Source organism: Lagenorhynchus albirostris, chromosome 10 (assembly GCF_949774975.1).
Source record: "Lagenorhynchus albirostris chromosome 10, mLagAlb1.1, whole genome shotgun sequence".
Taxonomy (NCBI): domain Eukaryota; kingdom Metazoa; phylum Chordata; class Mammalia; order Artiodactyla; family Delphinidae; genus Lagenorhynchus; species Lagenorhynchus albirostris.
Window position 1 is genome coordinate 92137783 of NC_083104.1, and position 15780 is coordinate 92153562.

General features: G+C 48.8%; 1 protein-coding gene across 6 annotated transcripts in view; it reads right to left on the bottom strand.

Annotated features, from left to right (window-relative positions):
* Positions 1-2592: 2592 nt before the first annotated feature.
* GMPR (guanosine monophosphate reductase) overlaps positions 2593-15780 on the bottom strand; it is a 149762-nt gene continuing 136574 nt past the window's right edge. For all 6 annotated transcript variants that reach the window (XM_060163646.1, XM_060163647.1, XM_060163648.1 and 3 more), the window contains 3 exons: positions 10427-10469; positions 8118-8277; positions 2593-3033 (listed from right to left, as the gene is read on the bottom strand). In XM_060163646.1, coding sequence (XP_060019629.1) covers positions 2853-3033; positions 8118-8277; positions 10427-10469 — 384 coding nt within the window. In that variant the 3' untranslated portion in view covers positions 2593-2852. The remainder of the gene's footprint in view (positions 3034-8117; positions 8278-10426; positions 10470-15780) is intronic.

The following is a 15780-nucleotide window of genomic DNA, read 5'->3' on the forward strand; positions in this document are numbered from 1 at the left end:
CGTTGCTGTTTGTAAGAGATGAGATAACTTCTTTTCAACAGTATTTATTTGGCATCTTTGTTGGCTCACAGAGCATTATCTGTCCATTTCTGTACAGTTTTGCTGTACACTGGTTAGTTGTCTGAAGGTGGAAAGTTCATTCGTGTTTCCTGTAGTTCATCCCTGTTAGAAACGCAGAGGTTTGCACGGTGCCCAGTCTCGGATAGATGAGGCTCAGCAGTTGCCCCAGAAACTAGTTCCTCCAGGGCCCAAGCAGGTGAAGCTCTCTGCCCGCATCTGTACGCGTGGCTACCAAATCCTTCCAGCCCTAAGGGTCTGCAGAGCTGGAAGAGAGCTCTCGGCATTAAATCCAGAGTGGTCGCTTAGCCCAGGCAGGGACGGGTAACTCCTTTCCTGTTACTGCCTTCTTGCTTCACGGATGGGGACATCTCACCAGGACTCTCTTTTAGGACTTAAAGAGTTGCGGTTCCGACGCATTGTGAATGCTAGTGTGTGAGAGAGAGAACGTTGGTGTGTAAACTAGCAGTGATGAGCTGAGCCTTGTAACCCAGACAGGAAGGCTGCCCAAGTCCTCACCCTCCAGAGCGTTCTGGGCAGACGTGGGCAAGTCTGGCGAAGCGGGCTGAACCGCTGCCTTCCCTGCTGTTTGTTTTAATATTAGATGCTAAAGGTCCTGACAAGTTTGGGGTCCAGTAGCTGTGAGACTTACCTGAAGCAGTCATACTGATTAGAGAAAAGCCTTGGCTTCACATGCTGCAACGAGGCAGACCTGGAAACCACCAGAAGCACGGCAGGAGCCCACAGGTGGAGCTGCCTAAGGTGAATGGCATCTAGTCACTGGCACCCACCCCTGCACAGGAAGCCCTGCAGTCAGCAGGCTCCCCCATGCCCACGGCTACTAGAGGCAAGAGACGAACTTGCAGCAGGTAAGGGGCCCTTAGAAGTGAAACCTCTGCTTCAAAATGATCCTGATGAGGTTTTTGGCTTCTGCAGTCAGTCACGTTTTCGCTCCCCTAAAAACCAGGTGAGCGAGGGACCTGCCTTCCTGGAAACAAAGAGCAGGTAGTCTGCAAAATGTTTGCACAAGATGGATCAAGCAGGTGCCCATCACCGTGGAGAGGACTGCCCAAAGGGGTGCTGTCGTGTGCTCCAGCCTGATGAGAGAAGGTGACCCCCAAAAGCCAAGACCAGGAGCGTGGAGAACGATGCCATTCTGGAAGTTTCCTTATTACTTACTGCTCGTCCATTTTAATGGACTTAAGACTTCTCCACTTCTCTCCCTTACTTTGCAAATAATGAATCTCTTGCAGCTAACACACTAGAGGGCTCAAGTGTCAAACACGTCTTCCACAGGAACAGCATGGGGCTTACACCTCAGACAAGCAGACAGAAGAGGTGGGGTGCTTCCAGCAATGCCCCACGTCTTGCTTGATGTTCCACATCCTTTACACCCTCATCTCAAATGTGTAGCCGTTCGCGTTTCTACAAGTATAAGAAGTATTCTGAATGGATTGAGGTGCAAAAAGCATTACGACGGAGTTCAAGTTGCTGGACCTTTAAAGGTATTCTTCTAAGAAAGACTAAACTCCGCCCTGTAAGTTCCTGGAGTGCCGTGGTTTGGTTGGATTCCTCACACGGTGTCAGTCACCACGGACATCACACAATTAATTCGCTCTTACACAGTAGGAGCGTGTGGCTCCTTTCTGCTCCAGGGCTGTCGCTTGTCTTTTCAGAGAGCATTTAACTCCCGTATCTGCTGCTTTAGCCTCGTTTAAAAGGAGATAAAGTACAATACCCTGGGCTGCATACACCTCCCGGTCCTAATATTCAAATAATGCTTCAAAAGAAGTGGCCGGGCATCATCAATTCATCCGTGTTCACGGTTTAGACAAGTGTCACAGTGGACTGCTGTGGGAGCCCTGCCAAGGCCACGGGTCCTTTCTCCAAGGAAGTACCACTGTCACCAATGAACAGACCCTTATACAGTAGTGCCCAGTGGTCCTTCCTGGAAACCGTGACAAGGGAACGGTTCTAGCTCAGATTTTAAACCAATGCCTTTTAGGAAGGCACTGCTCAAGGTTTTGGTTGCTTTCCAGTGGGACTCTCTACCTGCCAACTTTTCAGCGGATACCTTTCAATAAAAGATCTCATGGAACTTCAAAATAATATTCTGTCTTCGAGAGGCCAACCCGATGAGCCAGAACGGAGGAGGAGAGGGAAGAGATGGGGGAAAACAAACCAAATGAAAAACCAGGATGGGGACAGCTTCCTAGAAGCAGCAGCAATAGAGGACCTGCTCCCAAAAGGCACGTGCAAGGAAGGTGGTGGAAACACGTCACCGCACCTTGGGGGCACCTGCCGGAATCAGATTCTTCAGGTTCACCTGTCAACTGCTTTTGTTCTTTTCCAGCAACCGAAAGCTGGATGGAGGGGATGCCGGTTCCTCTAGCTGTGGTTCCCCCCAATCTTTCCCTCCTGCCCTCCCCTCCCCAGGTACCTTGACCGCCAAAAACCAAGCTTGGGAAGAAGGCAGAAAACCCCCCAGCTCCCCCGACCACTTGGTCCTGCAAATGCAGACTCCAGCACGCAGGCAAGTCTTCATAGCATTATATTAAAGTGAAACCATTTTCTTAAAAAAAAAAAAAAAAGGAAAGAAAAGAAAAAGGCGTGAGTGTTAGTTTTAACAAGGAGGTTACACGTTCTGGGCAGCTAAGCTCCAACCGCTGACCCAGGAAGTGCCTTGCTTCTGGGATCAGCCCGAACCTCTGCCGTCCCAGGAGGAGGGGGATGGGAAAGCAGGCCTGTGCAGACGCTTCCGGCGGCTGGAGGTCGTCTCGTCCTTGATCTCGAGGTTAGCTGAACATGGTGTTGTGCTGCTGGGTCACCCGGATGAACGTCGCCCTCCTGCTGAGCTCTTTGAGTTTGGCGGCCCCTACGTAGGTGCAGGTAGACCTCAGTCCTCCGAGTATGTCCAGAATAGTGTCCTTGACGTCCCCTTTGTAAGGCACTTCCACGGTCTTGCCCTCAGAGGCTCTGGAAGAAAAAGGGAGGTTTTTTCTTTCAATCTGGTTCTTTTCCCTTAAGAAGCCGGCCAGAAGGATTCCCAGCCGTAGCCCAAGGCACTCGGGCAGCGACACGCCACCCTCCAACCCCACGCCCGCATCGGCCTTGCTGCACACGCCACGCAGGTCAGGCCAGCATCTCAGAGGAAGGCACTCCTCCTACCCAAGATGCGTGACCTCGCTGCTGGCTGCCCAGAGCCCGTCAGCAACCCTGGAAGAGTCACAGACCCGGACCGTCACCCCGGAGGGCGACGTCCTCCCCAGCAGTGTGCACTACTCCGTCCCCATCGAAAACCGGCCCCGCCTTTCCAGTCTCTGTTCATGTTGTACACACACCTCCAACTGACCCAGAGCCCCAGAATACCTACGGGACAGCGGAACAGACCTCCTGACCACTGCCCACCAGCGTCTCTCCTGCTTGCTCTCCCTGATCAACAACGGAACAAGCCCAGAGCGTCCCTCCCCAACCCCTGCCAGCTCTCCAGTCAGGGTCAGACAGAGCACCTTCACAGGGGACAAGCTGGAGAGGAGGAGGGAAGGGATGGAGAAAAGGGACAAGTCAAGCACCGCGAGGTGACGTGGAAACTTCCGCTAGTAAGGTTAGTGGCTCCACTCACACAGCCTGTCTTCCCAGGGCCCTTGTTGGGTGCCCCTGCCCCCCAGGCCCCAGCTCACCACCCTGCGTCTGCACAAATCACTATGCCTGTTGTCCCGGGCGTGGCGCGGGGCTCCTGAAAGGTGGAACCAGAGCAGAACTGAGGACTTTCTCAGCACCGGAGGCTGCAGGGCTTTGGTTAGCGTCTTCTGAGTTTTCAGGGGGACACTGAGAAGTTCAGAAGAGCTGGCACGTGGCACCAACACTAGAGCACATCTGTCCTTGCTGAGTCTAACACTGCTGATTCCACGTCACGTCCCCTTACTGCAAGATGGAGATACAATCCAGACTTGCTTTAGGAGGGACATTACAAGAAGGAGCACTCCAATCCATGCATCTAAAGGTCAGGCCGTCTGGAAATTTTAACGATTAACTAAATTCTGGAACTTTCTTTAGCTGGTCTCTTCAACTGAAAAAGTAGCATCTCTTGATCAAAAAGTTATTACCTAGAATTTCAAAAGGGTAGTAATTCTTGAGCATTGCAATCTACACCTGCAAGACTACCCTCGGGTGAAATCTAGCAACTTAAACCATCCAGCAGACCAAGGGCTGGCCTAGTTAGTGGCTGGTTTACAGCACCAAGTTCACGAAGCCGGCCCCTGGCCACACCCAAGATGACTGGCGTCACTGCACTCTGAGCAGAGACCAACACGCGCACGTGTGCCTGAAGTGATGGCCCCTTCATCTTTTAAAAGCGGTTTCCATGGCCTTCCCGAGGCTTACTGGACATCCTCCAGTTCCTCAGCATTCCTTCTTTGCTAAGTGGTGATGGCATCTTTTACAAGTCACTTATCGTTGATGCCCAAGTCTTCTCATCTGTAAAATGAAGGGCTCTGATCTGTCTCCCAAGGACAGCAAGAGAACTAAGTGGGTAATGAGTGGGAAAGAACTAGTAAAGCATAAATAACTCTGCCTTAATTAAATACAACATCAAAGACGGAGAATCATTCTCAGGAAGACATCAGGTGCTGGGAGGGAGGGAGACAGACAGAGATAGACCTAGAGAGAGAGAACACAGATGCAGCCTACAGGGCTCAGGCTGCCTCTGGATTAAGGTACTTCAGCACTTTCCTTCCTTGGCTAAGATTTGAATCCAATTCTGGAACTGAGTCTTGATACTCCCAAATCTTCTGTTTTCTTTTTTGTTTAAACCCTGCTGAAATCACAGGAGAGGATTTTTTTTTTCCCAGCTCCTTGGCTTCTATTCACCCTCGAGTCTGGTCTGGCCTTCCCTACCTACTTTTCTTAGAACCCAAAACAGATGCATCGGCTAGAGGGCCAAAAAGGTCCTCCAGGCAAAGCAACTGACTGTCACGGAATCGCAACAGCTCCACTTCCGGACCAGCACATGGGAGACAGGCATGGGCCCTTGAACAGTGACACTGGTCACTGGCAAAGCATTAAATAAGCTTCTTGGCCAGAGGTCCAGGTCGGATGTGAGACAGTAAACCCCTCCCCTTCTCTCCCACAACACACTGTACAGCCTCCTCCGTCAGTCACCACACAGGAGAAAGAGGCCTTCAGAGGCGGTGTGGACGGGGTGTGTCCCTCTTGCTTGGACTGTCTGCAGTTTCCAGAATGAAGGTATAAATGTAGTCCTCTGCTCTCCTCCTTCCCACCGTGCTGTTCGCATACCACAACATCACTGATACTGAGATCCCCCCCCCAAAAAGAGGATTGAAGTCAGCCTACCAGTACCCAAGGAACAGAGCTTCAGTTGGGGGGGGGGGGTAACCCACCCCTCCTGCCCTCCCACCCACCTGAAAATCTCAGTGCAGCTGAGCTGTGTACCTCTAGGTTGGCTCAAACCTTACACAATCCATCTGACTCCCACACCTCCACTGTAAGCTTTTGGGTGTGGAATAAGTGGTAGGAAATGGAGGTTATCAGCGCATGGCAGGGGTCTTGAGTTTCCATCCTTCTAAGGACATCCTTCTAAGGATGCAGGGCCTCCTGTCCTATGCACAGCTTGTCATCAGTGCAAACTCTGATGAGAAGCAATGACAGACTCTGGAGCAGGGCGAGACAGTGGGTATATTCTGTCACAACGTTCTTAAAACACACGTGCACACAATTAAAATGGAAGTGGAGCAGATAAGCAGACGTGAGCATCCCTTCTGCACAGTAACATAATTAAATGCCTAAAAATACTGCCTGTGTCAACTGCTTGAGCCCAAGAGTCCTGTGGGAGCCACTGCAGGTGACACACAGCACTCTTCCCAAAAGGCCTGACCTCTGTGAGGTGGTCTCGCCCACCCCTGTATCATATGCAGTGGGAGACCCATCCTTCTGCCTGCCACTTCTAGCCTGACTCATCTCAGGCTCCACACCAGCTCTATCAGGACAAGGCTGTGATATCAGGACAAGGCCTGGAAGTCTGGAGGGTCCCCTACTCACACATACCTACTCACACATACCCCTAGTTCCATTTCCAACTTATCCCCAAGTACTTCTGCTCTGCACTGCCTTTCTGGGGCCCCAAACACTGCAAAGCCTGGTTGGATGAAAATTATAGCTACTTTCAAAGAGGCAAGATATGTTTTCTAATCAAAGATGACACAAACAAATGGAAAGATATACCATGTTCTTGGATTGGAAAAATAAATATTGTCAAAATTACTATACTACTCAAGGTAATTTATGTATTCAGTGCAATCCCTATCAAATTACTAATGGCATTTTTCACAGAACTAGGACAAAAAAATCTTAAAATTTGTATGGAGACACAAAATAACCAAAGCAGTCTCAGAGAAAGAAAAAGTTGGAGGAATCAGGCTCCCTGACTTCACAGTACGGGCACAAAAATAGAAATATAGATCAATGGAACAGGACAGAAAGCCCAGAATAAACCCACACGCCTATGGTCAATTAATCTACAACAACGGAGGCAAGACTATACAATCGAGAAAAGACAGCCTCCTCACTAAGTGGTGCTGGGAACTGGACAACTACATGTAAAAAAATGAAATTAGAACATTCTTTAGCACCATACACAAAAATAAAATGGATTAAAGACCTAAATGTAAGACCGGATACCATAAAACTCTTAGAGGAAAACACAGGCAGAACACTCTGACATAAATCACAGCAAGATCCTTTCTGACCCACCTCCTAGAGAAATGGAAATAAAAACAAAAATCAACAAATGGGACCTAATGAAACTTCAAAGCTTTTGCACAGCAAAGGAAACCAGAAACAAGATGAAAAGACAACCCTCAGAATGGGAGAAAATATGCAAAATATGTGACCAACAAGGGATTAATCTTCAAAATTTACAAACAGCTCATGTGGCTCAATACTGAAAAAAACAACCCAATCAAAAAATGGGCAGAAGACGTAAACAGACATTTCTCCAAAGAAGACATACAGATGGCCAAGAGGCACATGAAAAGATTCTCGACATTGCTAATTATTAGAGAAATGCAAATCAAAACTACAATGAGATATTACCTCACACCAGTCAGAATGGCCATCATCAAGAAGTCTACAAACAATAAATGCTGGAGAGGATATGGAAGAAAGGGAACCCTCCTGCACTGTTGGTGGGAATGTACATTGGTACAGCCACTATGGAGTACAGTATGGAGGTTCCTTAAGAAACTAAAAATAGAGCTACCATATGATCAAGCAATCCCACTCCTGGGCATATATCCAGAGGAAAACATGGTTCGAAAGGATACATGCACCCCCAATGTTCATTGTAGCACTGTTTACAATAGCCAAGACATGGAAGCAACCTAAATGTCCATATACTCCATAAAGAAGATGTGGAGTATATATATACAATGGAATATTACTCAGCCATTAAAAAGAATGAAATAATGCCATTTGCAGCAACATGGATGGACCTAGAGGTTATCATACTAAGCGAAGTAAGACAGAGAAAGACAAATCATATATCATGCAAATCTAAAAAAAAAGAGAATGAACTTATGTTTACCAGGAAGGAAGGGTTGGGGGTAGGGATAGGTTGGGAGTTTGGGATTGACATGTACACACTGCTATATTTAAAACACATAACCAACAAAGACCTACTGTATAGCACAGGGAACGATACTCAATATTTTGTAATGATCTATAAGGAGAAAGAATCTGAAAAAAAATAGATGAATATGTATATATAACTGAATCACTTTGCTGTACACTTGAAACTAACACAACATTGTAAATCAACTGTACTTTAGTAAAAAAAAAAAAAAAATTAAGCCATACAGTTATTTCTTTAATTGAACATCTTAATTAAGAAATATGTATGTGTTCTAGCTCCTTCCTGTGGTACTATAATATAAACAGACTCGCAGTCTTTGAGACCCACTTCCACCCCATTTCTGTAAGGAGCCGGGGAACGCAACCTCACTGGTGACGGCGCTGCCCACCCCCGCTCCACCCACCCTCCATACCTGTACTCCGCAACCCCTCCTGCGTGTTTCTTCATCGCTGTCTCTGAGCTCATCCCATAGAACAGCTTGAGCTTCTGTCCATTCCTCTCGATCACCTCTCCAGCACACTCAGTGTGGCCCGAAAACATCCCTCCCAGCATGACAAAATCTGCTCCGGCTCCTGCACTCCGAAGTGGGGACGAAAAGAAGCAGCAGAGAAAAGAGCTCAGAGAAAATCGGCTCCGGAAGGATGCAAGTGCTACCAACTCACCCTCCCTCCTCCTGGCTGTGATCAGAGAAAAGCTCAGCCTCCCCACTTGGAAAAAAGTTAAGGGCAGAAGGGCACTGGAAGCTCCAAGCAACAAGTTAGCCTACTGAAGCTTGGGTGGCTAATAACAGTGGACAATCCTTAATGGTTATTGATGACTTCCTATCTATGACCACCTTCCACAGGTCTAACTCTCTGAAAATCAAAGAAACATTAATAATTGGGCAGCACCTCAGCATGTTGTCCAATCTCATACGTAATACAGTAACTCCTCTGCCATGTCCCCATCAGGCATCTGGTCTACCTGAAGCTCTCAGCACTCTCACACAGTGTAGATATGAAGGGACCTCAGAACAGACAGAACCTCCTGCACTAGAGCTTGGGTGTGAAGGAGAGAAACCTGTAAGTATGCACGTCATACACATACACACACACACGTGTATACATCCTGTAAAACTCTACCCGCACCTCTGTTGTGATAAACATTTGACTTCCAGAGTAAACAATACCCCATATTAATCACCAAATGACATGAAACTTCCAGGATAGGTACACAGGAGACTGGGGTGTTGAAACTGCCTTCGTAGGTTACGTTGGATCAGGACCACGGATAGTTGGAACGGGGTGGGGCTAACTCACTGCTGTGTCCTCAGTGTTTATTATAGCACATGGCACATGGGAGATGGGCAGTAACTAGTTGTTAGGAAAGTGAAAGGCACACGTGGAAGAAACAGAAACAGTCACTATTCCCCACCCTCAGCGAGTCCTACTGAGGGTTTATATTCAGAATAGGAGGACATCAGCGTACAGATGCTGTTAAGTAATCACGATGAAGGACAAGGAGAAGCAAACACAGGATCCTCTGAAACGTGACCTTGACTGCTTCCATCTGGTCACTTAAATATTTACAAGAGGACTTTGGGGCGTGCATCAGGTGTTCCAGTCCCTTCCGTCCAGCATTACGGAAGGCAGGGGCTACAGGGCTGGCCCCTGGGCCTGGCAATCAGGCAACCAAGGCCCAGGACCTCTCTACTTGGCAGCAAGCTTTGCAGACTCTTCCCTGCAGGGTCCCTAACACGACTACTGGCTCCTTGACCGCCCCCCTGCCGTGATTATAAGGGGGCAGAGGACAACTGGTGTCTGGCCAGGCCTCCCAAAAACCACAACCCCAGGGGCAGATGTAAACAGCAGGAACACAGAGCACAGATCCACTCAAACAATGCTTTGAAGTGGCTTCCAATTATTTTCCTTTCTGAACACTCTCGTGCCCCTTCCTAACCAGCATTTTGCCCCGACCTGGTCCCTCTCCCTCCACAGGCGTGGCTGCATTGTCCTGGGGGAGCGCGGGGAGGGAAAGCTGCCGGAGTGGGAGTCCAAACACCACTTGGGCAGGGTGCACCGTGTGCCCTATCACAAGGGAGCCCGAGACAGAACACCCATCAGTAATAAGTACACGCAGCACAAAAATCAACAGTAGAGATGTCCCTGCCAGCACACATGGCCTCACCTCACAGGTGGGGTTCCCCAGCTGTGCGGCAGCTCAGAGCACAGCACGCAGAGATGCTGGACCTCCCAGTGCCTCCCCAAGGAAACACCTGGCTGGGGCGCCGTGGCCCAGCCCTGCGGGGTCACAGCCAGACGCTGCCGCCCCTGGTGCGACACAGACTCCTCAGCCTGTGGTGAGGAACTGCATCTAGGGCTCCCGTCCCTCCCTCAGGAGTCCCCCACGTTAGGCTCCGAAGACCCCCTCGCTGAAGTTTCGGTGTCTCAGACCCGATACAGTCCTCTTCCTCGGGTACCCTGAGCCTTCCCAGTGGTGATTTCTGGGCTATGACTTCACCCACTCCTGGCCCACAGGGCAACACCCCTCCATCTATCCCTGGGCACTCGGCCTGCTCTGCCACCAACCGGAACCAAACTGATGCCAGGATCTGGGCCAATCAGGGGCTGAAATCGGCGGAGAGGAAACTCAGGATTGGCCCTGAACTTCCTAACGTGTCTGCCACCTCCTTCCGGCACCCCTGCAGGGAGCTCCCTCCCCTCCCCCTCTGTGGCCTCTTACCAAAGGCTTTGGCGACATCTCCTGGACACGTGCAGCCTCCATCCTTCAAAAAGGAAAAAGCAAAGAGAGGCTGTCAGTGGGAGCCTGGCCGGCCGTCCCCCTCCCCTGGGGGCACTCGATGGCATCTGCTGGTCCAGCCCCCTCCTCCCACCCCTGCCTGCAGCCAAGCACACAACCCTCAGGGCCAAGGCCCGACGCTCCCCTCACCACCGCACCTTCTGGTCCCCAGGCCCCGTCAGTCCGGTCTCAGGTCTGCACACCCACTGCCTGTCCCCCTCCCCACCCCGATCCCGGGCACCTGCACCCCTCCTGGGATGCAGAAGCAGGAACTGCTGAGCGGGCAGGGCGCAGGGGCTGGACCTCATCCTCTGCCAGCCCCTGCTCAACACGCCTGGCCACTGGCCAGCCACATAACCATCATTCAGTGGCATCGTTCCCCCGCTGCTCGGTGTGAAGTGACGTTTATTTAGCACAAAAGCGGAAGTACTTTATGAGCCAGAGGGGACACTGAATTCGCTCCTTTATACTTCCAGACACTCCACGTGTCTCTTAGTCACCTTCCTGTACAGTATCCAGTTACCTCCAAGTCAAACATGCATTCCTGACACCCACTGGACCCACACAGGACCCTACACTGGTTCAGTGCCTGGTAGGGTTGCCCGACACCTTGGGCTGCCCGGCACGGTTTGGCCGTGGGGCTTATGTTTCAACACCAGGGACTCAGTACAAAGGTACTAGGACACAGACCCATTGTGTTTTCTTACAAGCACAAGAGGCACAACATAACCAGGCTGCTTACCTCCTATTGGCAGTGTGGCCCGTGTGAGGTCCGAGGAGGAAAAGGCCAGAGAGGTGGCCTGGGGTAGCAGCCTGCCCAGCAGGGAGAGGCAAGAAGCAGAGGCACCGGAAGCCGGGGCAGTGCTCGGGGCCGGCGTGATGTGACAGAGCCCAGAACGGGTCTCGGAGGGAAGTGCCTGTCCCCAGGAGGGGGGACACACTTTGGGAAGGACACAGAAGACCCAGGCCACCCGGGCTACCTTGTGTGATGATGGCAGGAAGGTGCGTGCGGCCCTGGAGTTGGAGGGCGTCTCTGTGGAACTGGGACAAATCACTTTACAAATAGCATCTCCAGCTGAGGACGTGGGTCTCTGTGACTCAATCCTTCTTTTCTGATATGCTTTTAGCCCTGTCCCTCCGGAAGCTAGACCTCAAAATACTGCTTCCTTGCAATTCTGATCAAAAAGCAGGTGTGAAGGCTCAATCTCTGGCTTTTATGAATATTTACTGACAGCAATTATCTCCTCCTTGATCAAGTACATTATTCACCTGTGGCTTCCCTGACCCTGGAGGGCCACGGGTTCATGAGCAATTGTTTCAGAGGCAGAGTCTCTCCACAGAAGGTACCTGGCCAAGGCCCTTCACGTGAAGGCAGTCAAGGCTCTGTGGATCCTGCTGGTGCTTCAAATCTCCAGCATATTTACTTTCTCTTTCAAAGGTGCAACCCCTCCATGCCCTTCACTTGACCTGCCATTATTTTTAAAGTGATTTATCTTTTTATCTAAACCAGTTCTTCACAATAGGGTTTCAAACTTATAACCTCAAAAGATTAAATAAACTCATGCTCCCAATAAAAAGGTCCCTAACATGATCTGACTTTAAAAAAAGTGTACTCGGGGCTTCCCTGGTGGCGCAGTGGTTGGGAGTCCGCCTGCTGATGCAGGGGGTGCGGGTTCGTGCCACGGAGCGGCTGGGCCCGTGGGCTGTGGCCACTGGGCCTGCGCGTCCGGAGCCTGTGCTCCGCAACGGGAGAGGCCACAACAGTGAGAGGGCCACGTGCCGCAAAAAAAAAAAAAAAAAAAAGTTACTCACGTGCATACACACGCACCAAAGTGTGTCCTTAAGTCTTTTGCTCACTCACTAGTGAGTGATTAGCTCGTGACTACTAGGGTGGCTCGTGCTGGCTTCTGAAAATGCCACACTCATGTAGTCAGCGATGAGGCCTGACTCAGAAAGTCTGTGCTCTTGGGGCCCCAAGAAAATGAGGTCTCCTCCCAGGATGGGCCAAAATGTCCACAGTTAATAGGACTTTGTGATGTGCCACAGAGAGGAAGCCATACATAGGGCCTTGTCTGTTCATTGTGCTGTGGTGGGATTTATGAAATATAATGCAGAGCAAATGCGCAGGACTGCAGTTTAACCCAATGCAACCCAACGTCACATAACGCTTTACGGCCAAGGAGTCCTCTCCCTACTACCATTTATAGGTAATTTCCAAAAGTGGTTAAAGCATCCTTTCATGTTCTCAGGAGGCAGAGCAGTATGGGGAAACCTCTGCAATCAGACACGCTTACTTTCATACACGAACATGCATAGCTGCACGGAGTTTTTAAAAAACAACATGCAAATATTCCAAGGGTTACTTGTTTTCCAAGAGTGTTAACATATTTTAGTAGAAAAGTCAGCATGCAGTGGGCAGAGGGAATTGGAATCAAGCACTGGCTACGAACAAGGGATTGTTACAAACTTCATTTTTCTGTTCAAACACCACAAGAACCTGAAGCTGATATTTTATAGGTGGGGAAAGACAAAGAGGGAGACTCAGAAAGGTTGAGTGACTTGCCCAAGGTCACACAGCTATAATAATGGAAGAACGAGACTAGAACCCTACTTAAGAGTAAACTCTGAAAACGTCTAGCAGCATACATATAAAAACATTAGCAGTGGTTATCTTAAGATGGCTTTTCTACAGAAGCAAAAATAAAGAAACGGGACCTAATCAAACTTGTAAGCTTTTGCACAGCAAAGGAAACCATAAACAAAACAAAAAAACCTACGGACTGGGAAAGGATATTTGCAAATGATACAACCAACAAGGGCTTAATTTTCAAAATATACAAACAGCTCATACAACTCCATAACAAAAAAACAAACACCCCAATCAAAAAAATGGGCAAAAGACCTAAATAAACATTTCTCCAAAGACATACAGATGGCCAACAGGCACATGAAAAGATGCTCATCATCGCTAATTATTAGAGGAATCCAAATCAAAACTACAGTGAGGGGCTTCCCTGGTGGCGCAGTGGTTGAGAGTCCGCCTGCCGATGCAGGGGACGTGGGTTCGTGCCCCCGTTTGGGAAGATCCCACATGCCGCGGAGTGGCTGGGTCCGTGAGCCATGGCCGCTGAGCCTGCGCTCCGCAATGGGAGAGGCCACAACAGTGAGAGGCCCGCGTACCGCAAAAACAAACAAACAAACAAAAACCAAAAAAAACCACAGTGAGGTATCACCTCACACAGGTCAGAATGGCCACCATCAAAAAGTCTACAAATAACGAATGCTGGAGAGGGTGTGGAGGAAAGGGAACCCTCCTACACTGCTGGTGGGAATGTAAATTGGTGCAGCCACTATAGAAAACACTATGGCAGTTCCTTTAAAACTAAAAATAGAGTTACCATATGGTCCAGAAATTCCACTCCTGGGCATATATGCAGACAAAACTCTAATTTGAAAAGATACATTCACCCCTATGTTCACAGCAGCACTATTCACAATAGCCAAGACATGGAAACAACCTAAACGTCCATCGACACATGAATGGATAAAAAAGATGTGGTACACATACACAATGGAATACTCCTCAGCCATAAAAAAGAATGAAACAATGCCATTCTCAGCAACATGGATGGACCTAGAGATTATCATACTAAGTGAAGTAAGTCAAAAAGAGAAAGACAAATACCATATGATATCACTTATATGTGGAATCTAAAATATGCCACAAATGAACTTATCTATGAAACAGACTCACAGATACAGAGAACAGACTTATGGTTGCCAAGAAGGAGGGGGATGAAGAGTTTGGGATTAACTAGCAGATGCAAACTATTATGTATAAATGGATAAACAAGGTCCTACTGTACAGCACAGGAAACTATATTCAACATCCTGTGATAAACCATAATAGAAAAGAATATGAAAAAGAATATATATATGTATAACTGAATCACATTGCTATACAGCAGAAATTAACACAACATTGTAAATCAACTACACTTTAGTAAAATAAATTTTTTGAAAAAGATGGCATTTCCAGTAATCTTTATTTCCTTTATATTTCTAACTTTTTCTAGGCTAAACCTTTTTGGTTGGGGAATTCCTCAAGCCTCAAATTATTTGAATGACTTTGTTTAGGCGTTTCCAAATAATGGTCTAACCGTTTCCTAAACAACTACATTAAATCAACAAAATAAGAAATTTGCCAATCAATCTTTCCTTCTTTGCAGAGGGTCAGTGAGTGGATGAGAGCCCTACTGACTGGGTGTAGACAAGGAGGGGGTCAGAGGTAACTTTGAATCAGCTTGACCTCTATCATTCCCTCCTCAAACTAGAGAAGCACGCTCTCTAGGTCTTTATCAAATGCACTGGTTAAAATTTTGGCCTTGAGTCAAGAGACAATAGTGATCCCAGCCAACCTCATCACAGGACCTTTATTTAGGTCCTGTGAAGCACTACAAAGTCCAAGCCATTCCGGGTATCAGTGGACAATGAATTCATCTGGTTGTTCCAATCCCTCCCCTTCCTAAGGGTTCACTGGGTTCTGACTCTGATCCCTTCACTTGAAGACATTCTTGGGGACCCTGCGGGGAAAAGGTGAGCTATAAACACAGGTTAAGCTGAAGTCCCCCAAAGCAGTGTGATGGGGAAGGCGCAGACCCGGGATGCTGGGCCAACCCTGCATTCTCGGTGACTTCAGCTAGCCCTTCACCCTCGGAGTCTCCACACTTTCTAAATGAGGGCGGTCAAGGGAAGGAGTGGAACACGGGAGATGAACAGACCTCGGTTTGAGAGCTGGCTCTGCCCCCCACCAGCAGTGTGATGCTGAACAAGTTACTTTAGGTCTCAAAGCTTCAGTCTCCTCACTGGATGTGACAGTTAATTTTAGGCGTCAACTGGGCCACGGAGTGACATTTGGTCAAAAAATTGTCCTGGATGTTTCTGTGAGGGTGTTTTGGGGATGACAGTAACACATGAATCAGCAGACTGAGTAAAGCAGATTGCCCTCCCTAATGTGGGTGGGCCTCACCTAATCACCTGAAGGCTTGAATAGAACAAAAAGGCTGAGATTTCCCCAAGTGAGAGAATTCTTCCTGACTGACTGCCTTAGAACTGGGACCCTGGACGCTGACTCCAACAGAAACACTGGCTCTCTCTGGCTCTCAGGCCTTCAGACTCAGACTGGAATCACACCATCGGCTCTCCTAGGTCTCCAGCTTGCCAACCCACCTGCAGATCTTGAGACTTCTCAGCCCCATCATTGCATGAACCAATTCCTTATAATAAATCTGTATCTA